The sequence below is a fragment of the Caretta caretta genome, chromosome 7, assembly GCF_965140235.1.
Source record: "Caretta caretta isolate rCarCar2 chromosome 7, rCarCar1.hap1, whole genome shotgun sequence".
NCBI classification, from domain to species: domain Eukaryota; kingdom Metazoa; phylum Chordata; order Testudines; family Cheloniidae; genus Caretta; species Caretta caretta.
In genome coordinates, this window is record NC_134212.1 from 20,682,820 (window position 1) to 20,697,484 (window position 14,665).

At 42.4% G+C, this 14,665-nt stretch overlaps 1 protein-coding gene across 5 annotated transcripts in view; it reads right to left on the reverse strand.

The window, feature by feature from the left end:
- The window catches only part of SLC6A6 (solute carrier family 6 member 6), a 74,511-nt gene that overhangs the window by 39,806 nt on the left and 20,040 nt on the right, over nucleotides 1-14,665 (reverse strand). For 3 of the 5 annotated variants that reach the window (XM_048859045.2, XM_048859041.2, XM_048859040.2), the window contains 3 exons: nucleotides 4,377-4,616; nucleotides 3,560-3,694; nucleotides 696-930 (listed from right to left, as the gene is read on the reverse strand). In XM_048859045.2, coding sequence (XP_048715002.1) covers nucleotides 696-930; nucleotides 3,560-3,694; nucleotides 4,377-4,605 — 599 coding nt within the window. In that variant the 5' untranslated portion in view covers nucleotides 4,606-4,616. Of the gene's footprint in view, nucleotides 1-695; nucleotides 931-3,559; nucleotides 3,695-4,376; nucleotides 4,617-12,868; nucleotides 13,065-14,665 lie in introns of all 5 variants that reach the window. The other 2 variants (XM_048859043.2, XM_048859044.2) reach the window with 1 other exon arrangement.

Below are 14,665 nucleotides of genomic sequence, written 5' to 3' on the forward strand. Positions count from 1 at the left end.
AGTAGGGTCTGAATTTACACTCATGTGTGCAGCAATATCCAAGTACCACAAGAATTAAGACAATACTGTTAGCACAACTTGCTTTCATTTGCTTTTGTGGGTTCAAGTCAGATCCTTAACGTTACTTTAAAAGTCGTTTTCTGAGGCTGAATTTTTGTTTTGAGGTTGAGTTTTTGCACCTCAGGCTAAGATCTCAGAAGCTAGAACAGTTGGGTCTTGTTAGTACTGGGATGGGACAACACTAAGGACTGGCCAGGATCAGTGCTGCACGTAACGTTGGGCATTAAGAAGGTAGGGTGACCAGATAACAAGTGTTGAAAATGGGGACAGGGGTTGGGGGGTAATAGGTGCCTATATAAAGAAAAGCCCCTAATACTGGGACTGTCCCTATAAAATCAGGACATCTGGTCACTCTATAAGAAGGTGACGCTGTGGCCGTATCTATGCTTGGGTATAGCCCTGATTCAGCACCCTGGCTTCCTGTTGTCTACATTTTAGGGTCAGCACCAGTGCACCTTCTCTAATTGCTGGCCACCAAATACTCTGTCAGGCTATAGGCAAGGCCTCCAACCTAGATCTATTCATTTTCCCTTACCTAAAATTCCCCAGGGAGTTTCAACAGAAGAAGCTATTTGCATTTATGATTTCTTTCCTTTAAATAAAGTGCACTAAAAAATAATAATGCATGGTCTTACTCCCAAAACTCTGTGACAGGCGAAGTGAAGTTTGTAATGTTCAGTGACAGCCAGAGTGTTTTGTTCTTCCTGAGAGTGTCTTCCATGCAAGTAGGTGTGTTCCACTTCTGACCACAAAGTGACCAAGGTAGGACGCTCTGAAATGACTGGAACAGATAGTACACTCCCCAAGCCAGGATGACGATGTAGTATACATTCAGAAGGGACACAATCACTATGGAAGCATAACCAATTCCTAATACAAAATAAATAAATAAAACACATACATAATGGTCACTTATCGTTCCAACACTATGAAATCCCAGACATTTAAAGCTGTTTTTTAATACTCTATGGATTTAGATCCTGGTGTATGATATACCACTATTGGAAACTCGATCCCATTAAACAGCACACGCAACTAAAGCATAACCATGCTACTGTCATTGATTGTCACTAGCACCAGTGGTTGCAGCGGTATTAATGAGATCCTTGGGCAGAAGGTTCAGTGTATGTGCAAAATAAGACGTGTGTTTAAAAATTCCAAAGTGAGTGAAGTGAAAGCCGTAATCTATGCACCCATTTCTCTTTTGCAAAGAAAGTATGCTGTTTGTGCTTGTTATTGCTAATGAAATCAATGTTTAACTCTGCTATCAATACTTGACAATAAAAAATGTCCTTTGTTTGTTTTTAAACACAGGGTCATGGGCAGATAAGGCCACGTCCTCCACAACTTAAAATGGCAATCAGGGAGGTGATGGAATGCAGCTCTGGCAGAATTAAATACCAAAACTATTCTGTGGGTCTGACTCCTCTCACACCACCGTAATCTCATTGCCATTACTTCTGATTGATACCTCTGTGTCAGAGGAGAAACAGTCTCTTTATTTAAAGTAAGAAACAAAAGGTCTGCATACATATCCTTCTTCTGATACCTTTTGAACACTAGTATTTAGAATCTTGAAGGGCTTTCTGAAGCTAATGTTCCATTTAGGAATGGGAGCAAGAAAACCTGTTTTCCCAACAAAGACTTACAATAGTTTGTAAAATAAATAAATTAAATTAAATAAATAGGTTTATATGAAAGGTGCTTACTGATATACTGTATCAACACCTGGCAGAGCTGCCTTATATTGCACAATCTTAAGCCATATTGCAATGTGATTCTCCACAGCCAATAATTTTGTGCTGAGTGCAAATGGAAGTGTATTATCCCCCTATAGAGTGTATTATCTATTCTACTGTTCAGTCAGAACATTCACTTAGCCATATTATTAGAACCATAAATTTCCTTTTCCAGGGATACCAAGGTGATTTTTATTTAAACCAAGAGCATCACTTCTCCCCCCATCCTATGGCCTAGTGAGAGGAGGGGGAGAAAAGAAAGGGGTGGAAATCAGGATAATTCCACTGACTTCGGTAGAACAGCTGAGAATTTGGCCCATTGGATACGATCTTACTTACTTAGGTAGTTCCATTCATTTCAAGGAGTAAGATACTGCTCGGTATCAGTAAGGGTGGCAGAATCAAGGCCTAAGTCAATTTAAGGTGCCCATTCCCACTTCAATTTTGAAAAGGAAAAGTAGTGCATCTCTATCCAATGTAATCACTCATAATTAGTGGGGGTTAATTCTAATGAGTCAGTTCATTTCCCAGTGTCTCTCTGAAGCCAGTCGATGTGTGGGATGCAGTTAGGGGTTCTAAAGGATTTTGGTAACCAGCTTTTAATTTTATATTCCCATTACATTTCAGAGTGGCATTCGCACAATTCTTGTGAACGGCAAGTGTTTCTTCGTTTGCTGGCAAATGCCCTTTAATAAGAATATGCAGCAACCAGAGTTGTTTTTTACAGTCTGATCTAATTATTGCAAAAGCTCTGTGCCTGAATCTTTCCACAGAAAGCCATTCAAATTCCCACTGTGCTTGTAATATAACTGTGATGCCAATGGCAAGGTTTTGCATGGCAAAAAGAGTTTGGTTTTCAGCCCAGGATAATATTTGGAAAGGCACTTTCGCAAAAGGATATGAGACGATGGAAAAGAGTCTGATCACTTAGTATTTCAGAGGAACACTACCTTCTCCAACTCTCGTCAACACAATGTGACATGACCTCTCTCTTTCTCACAGGTTGCACGGCCTCTTGCTATGGGCCTATTTAGTGCACAACATGCTATTTCTTTCTTATTTATTGGCACTTCTGTCATTTAACAAGACGACAGCAACAAAAATTAATACTTTGATTTCTCCTTTATACTCTCAGACTTCTACCTTTCAAGGAACCAATATCATATAGTCAGCGACTACAACAAATAGCAGCGCTGATGGACAGGAAGGAAATATACTTGCCCCCTGTTTTTTAAGCAATACACCACATCAAGGGTGTACCTTAGAGACATGATACAAAGACCACTGAAATCAATGTGAGTCCCTTTCTAGGATCAGACCCTAATATCTGAGGATTTAAGTGCAGCTTAAATGGTGCATATGCCTTGTGGTGGCCCTCTGCCCAGGGGTGAATTTCCCCCATAGTGTATTTAGTCTCAACTCAGCAAAGCACTTAAACCCATTCACAGCGCTAAGCACCTGAGTAATCCCATCCTTATTTAGCAAGGCAGTTCAATTTATGCATAAACCCCACAGTATCAATGTGAGGCACGTGTTTCAGGGCTTTGATGAACCGGGGCCTGAGTGTTATAAAAATGGGAGTCAAAGGCATTCTGCACTTTGCAGGACTGGTTGCCAAAATGGAAATTACCCGTTAATAACATTAACAATACCATCAGTGCATCTAGCACAGCTGTTTTGAAAAATTCCAACTAGCACTAACATGTCATTACATTCATTAACTATGTCTTGTGTCGTGATATGGCAGGAAAATAACTAACCAGTGAAAATAGGGCAGATCTTTTCCCAGCATGTAATTCCTCCTTCAGAGGTATACTGCCCTAGCGCCACCTCCAGGAAAAACACAGGAAGACCTCCCCCAAACAGGAAAATGAAATAAGGTATAAGAAATGCACCTGTACAGAAAACACAATGTACAAAAGAGATTAAGAGAATTCAAAATGAAGAATAATACATATGCTGCAGTAGATATATATAACAAAGAAACAAATTTGATACCCTTGTGTACACACATAACAATTTTACTTTTCTGGGATTATTGCTCCTGTTCAAAGATTAAAAATAGAATGGTTACAAACCAAAGTGAAAGGTCATTTTCATTCCTTTTTAAAGAAAACATCTATAAAGATGATGAGGATTAGATATACTTTCATTTCATTTAAGCTAAAGCAGTATTTTTACTTTAAAACCCAAAAGAAGTGTTCAGTTCAAGTCTTGTCTTAGCTGCACCACTATACATTTGGAGTAGCGCCATTAATTGGAGTTATTCTACATTTACACTGAGAATATTAATCCATATAATTAATGTATATATTATTTTTAAGTTAAAAGTGAAGTTCAACTGTAATAATAGTAAAATTCAAGGTTGTTGAGTATTTTCATAACAGAGCTTGGACATTAACTATGAAATAATCAAGCAATTTCCCCTACAGCTTGGGAAAGAGAAAAGAGATTGTTATGGTTATTTCGATTTTAAATATGTGGGAGGCACTCCGATGCTACAGTATTGGAAGGATGGATGGTGGGACGAATGTATAGGTGAATGAGAAGAAATTAGAGAGAGAGAAAAATACTCACCTCCGCCATTTTTATAGCAGAGATACGGAAACCGCCAGACATTGCCTAAACCAATAAATCCACCAGCCACGGACAGCAGAAAGTCAATCTTACTCGCCCACTTCTCCCGTTGAGGTGGCTTCCCCTCTGCCTCGTCCTCAGGGCGTGTCCCAGGGCTCTTGCCAGGGGAAGGTTTGAGGATGTCCTTGTGGAAATCTTTCAAACACTGAAGCTTCTCCTTTGTTGCCATGTTTCTGGTTTCTAAAGAGAAAAAAGTGGCATGAATTTATTAAACAGACATTAATGGGAGAACTCCAACCGTACAAAACTTGTTTAACCAAACTAAGTTCCCTTAAAGGTCACCCATTACTAACGCACACGTTTCCTTTAGTGACCAGGATACAGATAGGCCTCAAAAAGTACACAGAAGTCTCTACCTTTGCAGGACCTTGTCAGAATACGATGCAAATACTTCCTGTGCTTGATCCAACACTTAGAGGTGAAAGTAAGCCAGTACAGTCCAGTATGGCGTACCAGTAAAAGCCAGTACACAGCTGACCGTACCGGCAGGGCTGCTGACGGGTGGGCCAAAAGGGGCAGCTTCCCCGGGGCCCGACAGTTTAAAAGGGCCCGGGGCTCCTGGCAGCAGCTGGAGCCCCTGGCCCTTTAAATCGTCACCAGAGCCCCAGGGCTCCCGGCCGCCGCTACCCCGGGGCTCTGCCAGTGATTTAAAGGACTCGGGGCTCCCAACCACTGCTACCGCTGCTACGCCAGTGGCTGGAGCCCCGGGCCCTTTAAATCGCCACCAGAGCCCTGGGTTCCTGGCCAGTGCCAGTACCCGAGGGCTCCGGGCAGTGATTTAAAGGGCCCTGGGGCTCCCAGCTACCGTTTCCCCAGGGTTCCGGCGGTGATTTAAAGGGCCCTGGGGCTCCTAGCTACCATTTCCCCAGGGCTCCGGCGGTGATTTAAAGGGCCCTGGGGCTCCCAGCTACCGTTACCCCAGGGCTCCGGCGGTGACTTAAAGGGCCCTGGGACTCCCAGCTACCGTTTCCCCAGGGCTCCGGCGGTGATTTAAAGGGCCCTGGGGCTCCCAGCTACCGTTACCCCAGGGCTCCGGCGGTGATTTAAAGGGCCCGGGGCTCCCGACCGCCACTACTGCGACCATGCCAGCAACTGGAGCTCCAGGCCCTTTAAATCGCCGCTGGAGCCCCGGGCAGTGCGGGCCAAGCAGCACTGAAGGGCTTGCTGGGGGAGTCTGGCCCCAGCCCCGCCCTTTCCACCCAAGGCCCCGCCCCTTCTAGGGGCCCAGATCCGCCCCCCCCCCCCTTTTCTCAGGACCCCGGCCGCCCTGCATACTGGTAAGTCCCTTAAGATACTTTCACCCCTGCCAACACTCCACTGACTCAAAGACTCCACTGACATCACTGGGCATGGGATCAGGCCAACAAGCACTGAGAGGCTGCGTACATTGGCCCTGGCACCTCACTGCTCTAAGAGGGTGTGATCTGCCAGATTTAGGAGGTGTAAAAGATGTGCAGTCCTTGTGTGCTGACTAGCTTCAGGCAGCGGGTGTATAGAGAACGCATGCTGCATCAGTAAGTGATGGTGCTGAGCCTCAGCAACCCCAGTGGCAGAGGTAGTTAACAGGCCCACTGCGGGCCAAATCCAGACTGCCAGACGCTTTTGAATGGCCCACAAAATCTTTTTATTGTCCTTGTTGTTATTGCTGTGTGAAAAATGTTTCTCTGGAGTCTCGACCTTGACTATACCTTAATCAAGAAATTTGGACCTTGACAAAAAATAATTGACTACCCCTGCCCTAAGGGATTCTGCTTGCTACGGGGCAGAGTTTCTCAGGTTGCTGCTGCTCACTCGGTGCATGCATCTCTGAATCCCCTTCACTCCTCTCAATGGGCAAGTCCAACCTAGACCAAATGAAATACATATTGCACTCTGATGTCTTCTGCGGGAGTGTACGGTACTCTCACATTTTTTATGTAACATCCATCGCTCTTTCCCACTGCCCTAATTCTTCCTAGAATCTTGTATCATTAACAGCCTGCCATACTCTGGCTCTGACTAAAATATTGTGAGGGTTTATCCTTAACAAACTGGAATGGGAAGCTATTTCTCCTAATCAGACCATAGGATCTGAAAGAACATCTTTAATTTATTCTATTTTCACAATGAAACTGCTTTCACTTGGCATCAGTAAAAGCAAATAAACTTTTATATTCAGTTAACTTCTTATATGTACCTATAAAATTACACATTTTCCTAGTGTGATGGTTTGTTAGTTAATTAAAAATCTGAGGGCATGACTGACCCTGATGCAAAACCAAAAGCAAATTCTACCACAGGGGCCAGCTAATTTAATAGAGGGAAAATGATTAACTGCCATGTGAAAATAGGTTTCAGAGTAATAGCCGTGTTAGTCTGTATTCGCAAAAAGAAAAGGAGTACTTGTGGCACCTTAGAGACTAACCAATTTATTTGAGCATAAGCTTTCGTGAGCTACAGCTCATTGCATCCGATGAAGTGAGCTGTAGCCCACGAAAGCTTATGCTCAAATAAATTGGTTAGTCTCTAAGGTGCCACAAGTACTCCTTTTCTTCATGTGAAAATAATAAAACATGACATAATTTTACATACAAGTGCCTTTTTTATCCAGCAGTTCTTAACTAAACCAGTTTAGGAATAACAACATGGTTTTTGTTTTTGTTTTTTTACAGCTAGACTATTTGAAACTATGCATTCATCAAAATGGTTAGCAAGTAACTGGTAAACCCAAATTCAGACATTAGGTCAAATTTCTTCTGCATGCAACTCAAATTACCTCAGCTGACTCTGGCTTGTTACATTTAGACTGTTTTATGATGCTGAAAATAAATATTTTCATCAGACCCAAAAAACCCAGCAAATTTATGCCAGGCCACAGTCATTCCTTGCTTGGTACATGTTATAATGTGTGCACAGTAACAAAAATCATGCTTCAGATTATCCCATTTGATAGCCGTCAACCTAGTACTTGCTTGCTGCTTTCTGATCTGTAAACAGATTTAGAAGTTTGGGTTGACATTAGCTCTACAAGAAGTTTTTAATTAGAACATGATTCTGAGATTCATGCATCAGTGTACCTTTAGAGATGAAAACCTTTCCATACACCATGTATGTCTGAGCCAGTCAAACCTGGGCCAGTCACACCCCAGTGCCTTAAACATTTGAAAGGCCAGTGTTCTTATAAGATGGTCCTCTGCAACAACTCCCTACTGCTCTGACAGCTAAAAAAACAAACCATTTGTTTTAGCAGTACTAATCACTATGGTATTCTCTTGCATTAGGAGAAAGGTATGTTATTATATACATACTAGTGAACAGTAGGGGGAGCTTGGGGAAGGAGAAAGAGAATAACAAGATGCTGGATAATCATTAAGGCTAAGATTTAGTCACGGGTATTTTTAGTAAAAGTCATGGACAGATCACAGGCAATAAACAAAAATTCACAGCCCCATGACCTGTGCATGACTTGTACTATATACCCGACTAAATCTTGGGTGTTCTGGGGGGCTGCTGCTCTGGAGCGGGAGCTCTGGGGTGCCCGCTGGTGCTACGGTGGGGGGCTCTAAGGCACCTGCTGGTACTGGGGGGGGGTTCTGGGGTGCCTATTGGTGCTGGGGGGGCTCCAGGGCACCTGGTGGTGCTCAAGGGTGGGCTCCAGGGTGCCTGCTGGTGCTGGGGCCTCTGGGGCACCCACTGGTGCTCAGCGGTATAGGGAAAGCCCGGGACTGCCACAGCCACTGCTGGCAGGGCGGCTCCGGGTTCAGTTGCACCTGACAGCTGTAGAAGTCATGGAGGTCCTGAAAAGTCACGGAATCCATGACTTCCATGATATCCATGACAGATTCCCAGCCTTAATAATCATTGGCCATAATGGTTTCTTTTTTGGGGGGGTAGGTTTTGTTTTTTGGTACCTTCCTCTGAAGCATTAGGTAGTGGCCACGTTTAGAGACAAGATACCTAACTAAACAGATCAATGATCTGCAATGAGATAATGCTTCTGTTCCTCTATGGAGCTCTTATTTTATTTCATTTTTAGTGAGTTTGCTAATCTAATCTAATCTAATCTTACTGGCTGTTGGTTTATTTCAATCACAGTTCAAGTTAATTTCATTTAAAATTTGCAAACCTAACCAATTTTTTGCATGCTGCGTTCCATAAATTTTATCTATCTCTGAGATGGTTGACCGTCCTGTAGTTAGAGTTAATGGCTTACAGGCTAAGTGCTAATTGCTGTCTTTTGGAATTCTTATTTCGTAACACATGACACTACATTTTCAAAAGGGCACGCTTATTTGGGGTGCTCTACTTGTCCACTCCTTTTGGGTGTCTCATTTTTGAAAATGTAAGTCTTGAGTTTTATTTTCTGATCCAAAATTACTTGGAATGTGATGATGGATCTTGGCTCTTCTGCTATCTTGCAGTGACAAGCTCTACACTCAGTTTTTAAGTCCATCAATAAGAATTTCACAGAGCAAAGACAGCAGGATTTGAAACTAATTATAAGGCCTTTATAGCATTTAACCAGCTGCACAGTGAGGCACAGTACATTGCTTACCTGATAGCTGTGCAATGCACAGCTCGAGATCTTTTATTTCCCTCATTGTAACATTTCATTTTTTGCTATGAACCTATTCATCTAGTGTTGGCAAGGTCTCTATTGTCCATTAAGATACAGTGTCTGTTTATGGCTGGCAGGCACGTACTGTCCATCAGTGCCATAGGAATTAACACTAAGCTGCTACTTGTGACTACAATTCTAGCCCATGTCATATGTTACATTCAGGGACTGTGGGACTTTATCCCATTAGCTGCCAACTACTGGTGGCTACACAGCCACTCCCAGTTACCGGAAGTGCCAACAGAGTCTGTAAGGGAAGGGGCAGAGGCCATTCTGTTTGGCAAGGAAAAGTCAAGAAAGCTGAGTTTGTTTAGTGAAAGGCATTGTCTGTATCATTAATGGGGCTGAAGTTTCATTTCCTTCAGTTATGTTCCACTGGGTGAGGTTCTTAAGGGATAACAAACAAATAGCCTGATGGAGCTGCTCACTTCTCAGGTCAGAACAAGAGAATGATAGATTATTTTTTACAGAATCACATAGTGGGACACTTTCTGAGATCCAAGTCCCTCTAATTCCCACAAGGGAAAAACTGTAAGAAACTACTTATAAAAGCGTGAAGTCCAACATGAGTGATTCAACTCCGAGGCACATGTCTGCCTTCCAGAAGACACATGTCTGCCTTCCAGAGCAGCTCCCTCTATGGAGCCTTGGCTATCTCCAGGAAGACTTGGCTTGACCTGCTAAAGTTTAGATGGATAAACAAAGAACCGCAGCCAAGCCTGCAGCCAAATATGTAGAACCTGGATGGAAAAAAGGGGAAAAAATCCAACTTTTGCTGGGCTAATTCTGTTCTCATTTACACTGGTGTGAACTCAATTAACTCCACTGAAGCCAATGTAGTTAATCTGGATTTATGCTGGTATAATGTAGGAGAATATAATACAGTAGCTAAATGTGGCCCTTTGCATTTTTCTCTCTTTGGCTCCCAGCATAATCATTACATGCTCCACACACGCTACATAATTGGCCTAATAGCTCCTTTTTTTATCTGCAGCACAACTCCAGACTCCACATACATCAGCCCCACTCCCACCTGTCAGGCAGGTGCATGAAATGCCTCACTCAGAATATCTCACTGTCTGATTAACACAGACTCAGTTGCTGCTCTCCTACTACTGGTTAGCTCTTGGCCCTCAGCGGAGAACTCCAAAAGAGATCAGCCTTAGGCAGAGAATGCCCACAGCTAATACCAGGTAGCTCAACACAGTACATCATCTCTGGTGTAGTTACATAACTGCTAACTCTGTCATTAGAATAATGATTCACTCTCCCACCCCACATAAAGGAAAACAATACAATATAGCAGGGGTTCTCTTTTTCTTTCTGAGGCCCCCCCAACATGCTATAAAAACACTGGGAACTCTGCCTAAAGAATGACTGCAGAATCTGACCCGTGGTTTTTACTGAGGGTTGGAATATTCTCTGCAGGCTGATGTTCAGGAGCTGATTTTGTTGCTGTTTTGGAGGCTTACCTAATGGTAACTTCCTTCAGGTTGTGTTTTCTCTGTTGGGTAATGTTCCTTTTTACAAGACTGTTTAAAGCCTTCTGTTTATCACGTTATAATTCATTTTATACTCGTACTTAAGCAGATTGCCCTTTGCCAGTTTAGGCTTTATCATAACTTCTATTTGATCTCTGTACATTTGTGAAACAAGTTAAATTTCCATCTCCATTTCATATTTTCACAAAATCAGCCAACCCTAGACTGTAAGCGTGCTTGTGCCACCTTTAATTTTCATATCATTATATACATGAGCATTTCAATATTAATAGCACTGTGATTCCCAGCTCACAACTCCTGCTGCACCTGAGGGCAACGGGGAAAAAACTCTGATTTCAATAAGAGCAGAATCACGCCCCAAATAAAATCTTTATTACATTTGGCTCATTTCCTAGGAGCTCAGAGCTCTAAACCATGCAACTTTTGAAGTCTGTCACTTTCCCACCTTAGAATATCAGAGTGGTTAGCCTACTCAATAGATGAGTAAAACATATAACTCCAGATAAAAGTTCTGGCTTTTTTACAGGTCTTTCTTATCTGAAGGGGGAAATACTGATCCACTTCTTTACCTGCTACCCTGGAGGCCTGTAGCAATATCCAGAGAATGCCTGACTCCATTTATTGTCCTTAACTCCTATCCCAACCCTTTTTTGTTTCATCAGACAAAATACCCGTGATATTCTCTGAAAAATATCAACCCTCCATTTATTTAATGTATTGCCTCTCTAATATTCTTTAAAGGTTCTCTACAAACTTTCCTTCTTATCGTCTCCCTCACATTCTCCTCTTCTTTCTCACTTCTGTCCTTTTTCAATCTTCTTTTCTTGATTTCTTTTCTCTCTGTGTGTGTCTATTTATTCATCTATCCATCCTCCCTTTCTTTTCCCTCTTCTCCGTCACTCTTCTCCCTCCCATTTCAAATCATATCTCCTCTCATTTCTCTTTTTGCCTGTTTCTTTCGCGGGTATACTCCTTTTCTCCTCCTTCGAAGGCTGACATCTGGAAAAGTTGCTGCAGAAAATTCCAGGAGCAACAGATACTCCTTTATTTAGCTGGGGTAGGTTACAAAAGGAAAGCCATGGACTTGTTTCAATTTCTTTTTAATCAATTGTATCCTGGACAAAAGGCATCTATTGCTTTCCAGATGTCTTTTCTATGTGGTCCTTGTGTTCATATTTGTCAAGTGCTGTAAATGGGCACTGTGTCTCAGCTCAGAGCTGTTATGAAACACTCACTGCAAAAGAAAATCTGCAATCATATAATACTCTGAATTTTCTGTTATACTTCTTTATTTGAACCAATAAATCGATCACCACTGAACCTCAGACGATTAGTTGAGTAGGGGAAAATAAAAAACCCACTGCTCTTGGCCTTTCTAATGGGAGGATAAAAGTGGGGAGGGAGACTTAAAGCTACCCTGTGTTTACAAAGAAAATACAATGGGTTGTATATTAATGCAGTGTTGTTCTGCTCAAAACAAATCATGAAGCCTAAAGAAACAAAATACTCAGCAGTCAGAGGTCACCTTTTTATATGGGACTTGGGGAAAGGGAGGAAGGTATTTCGATACCATTGACTCAGGGGAGTGAGAGTTCTGTAGCGTTTCCCATGTGGGCAGATGAGGGGGAAGCTGGAAACCAATCCAGCTCCTATTGAAGTCAATGCAAACTTCCATTTATTTCAATGGGAGAAGTATTAGACCCCCTAGACCGTAGGGCTGAAATAAAAGGTCCATGTGAAACTATTGCAGGGATGGAGAGGGAGTCTTGCACCAGGAGGCCTGTTCAGTTGAACCACAGCCACTAGTACAGGCACTGGGGAGCAGTAATGGATACGACCTACAGCCAGCATGCTCTTTCTGTTCTGTATGCTGTAGCTTTTGATTCAACAGCTATGAATCTAACCGCCTGCCAGCAGTTATCACAGACACACTTTTGTCTTTACCAGACTTGGTTAATGTTAGCAGGTAACCCCAACACACCCCCAGTCCTGAACTTCCCCAGAGCCATGTGCTCGGATTTGTCCACCCCTCTCCTGCAACATTCTGAGGAATAATAAAATCCGTAATCTCCTTTAAGGAAACAACACCCACCAGTTTGCCACATTAACTGGAGCTGATATTCACTTTGGCACAAACACAGCGTGGTTGGTTTAGATTAACAGTAAAACAAGCTGGTTAACAAATGAAGACAGGATTTTAAGTGAGCTCAAGAATAAGAGAGAAAGTTAGAAATGGTTACAAGCGAATAAAAGTGAAAACATGCATCTAAAAGTCTAACACTTAAATCTAGCAAGTTTTAGTTCAAGGCTTTGTTCAAGATGCCCTTTCTCACCCACAGTCTTCCAGCAAGACGGTTACTGGCCCTCTCCTCAGTCAGGATCTCTTCCAGAGGCCCAAAGGTGCTGGTGCCTTTGTCTTCTTAGGTGAAAGAACTAACTTGGGGTTCTCTGTGCCTTTCTTTTATAGTCCAGTGAATCTTTGAAGTGGATTCTTCCAAAGGATACCCCTCAAAGTAAAGTTCATTCAAGCTGTGAGGAAGGCGACAGAGTCTGGTGGTGAAGAAAGCTCCATGCTCTTTTGTCCCCCACTTGTGTTTGCTGAAATGCAAATCCTTCTGTTTCCTGACATCTCCTCCCCCTGCTGCCTTGATGGGCCTGTTTACTACTTGTATGTAAATTGAGGTAAACACACATTCTTTTGTTTAACCAATAGTTTAACAACTATTGCCTCAGCAGGGCAGTCTGGTTTTGAACCCGTGCTAATAACATCACATGGGGGAATTCATAACTTTACATATAATGTTGCTATCTACATTTCAGCATAATATTATTGACCAGTGACTTACTAGTTTCCAGGTGATACCTCACGAGGCACATTTTGTACAAAGATTATTATAATAGTGGGGAGGGTGTGAACACAGGGCTGTTTTGGGTCACACCCTGCAGTTCATAGAACATTGGCCTACCAGCCTCTCCCCTACCCACCTCTCTCTACCCCCAACCCCAGCCAGGAGCTGTGGAGACCCTCCCAATGGTACAGATGGGGTACAGAGCATCCCTGCATAGGGTGACTGCTACTCCTCTGCATCACAAAGCCACGGCCAATAATCCTTGCATGCCAACAAGCCTAAATCTCAGCCACTGTCTTCTCGTGCCAATAGGCTTGTCGCACCACAGATCCAGGTACAGGTGAGTTCATCAGCAGGACTTCTTGTGGTGCTTCCACCACAGGTGAAGATCCCATATAGGGGAGAGGAGTAATGCAATGGTGGTGGGTAGTTTGCAGAGGTAGGAAGAACTGATTACAGCTATTATGCTCTTTGTATATAGTACTCGTAAACTGTGTAGTGGGAATGTCCAGTTAAAAAGTTGTTTTTGTTCACATCAAGCCAACTACTGACCTAATTTAATACCCCCTGGGTGTGTTAGCTAAAAGCCTAGTGATTGTCAACAAGCTAGAATGAGCACCATGTTCCTGCTGCTTTCCTTGCTATACTGCTACTGATGTACCCGTTTTCCAGGTTTGAAAGTGCAATACATTATTACTACATACCTCCTAATGTCCCTAATTTTTAAGAACAATGACTTGACTGTGCCCACAAAATTTATGTGTGCATGCAATTTACATGGCACAACGGATGCATTGCCAAATGTTGTTGGTATGGTTAAGGAGGATCCTTCAAGTCTTGTTCCTTAAAATCTCTTTTTTTCCCCTTTGACTGATTTGTTTGCACTAAATAATAATTCACCTTCCTACTAAACCTAGCAAGTGTTTTAATTTTGGTTTGGTTTGGGTTTTTTGCTTCTAGGGGGCTGTTATATAATGAAGTTACAGTTCATTAGTGTGCCTGAGCATTAACCCTTTTAATTAACCTTTTCTATAACCTCTGAAAAACCATCAGCAAACACTTAGACCGTATGGACTATGAAGAAATTTACTTGATCATGTAATGTAACCTCTCAAAAAAAAGAGAGCTTATGAACTTGAATATTTGCAATATTTTGTATAGTATCTATTGACTTTTTGTATGTGATTAATAACGTATTGAATCTATCCTATGCATGTACCGGGCATATATATATATATATATATATGCCCGGTACATGCATAGGATAGATTCAATACGTTA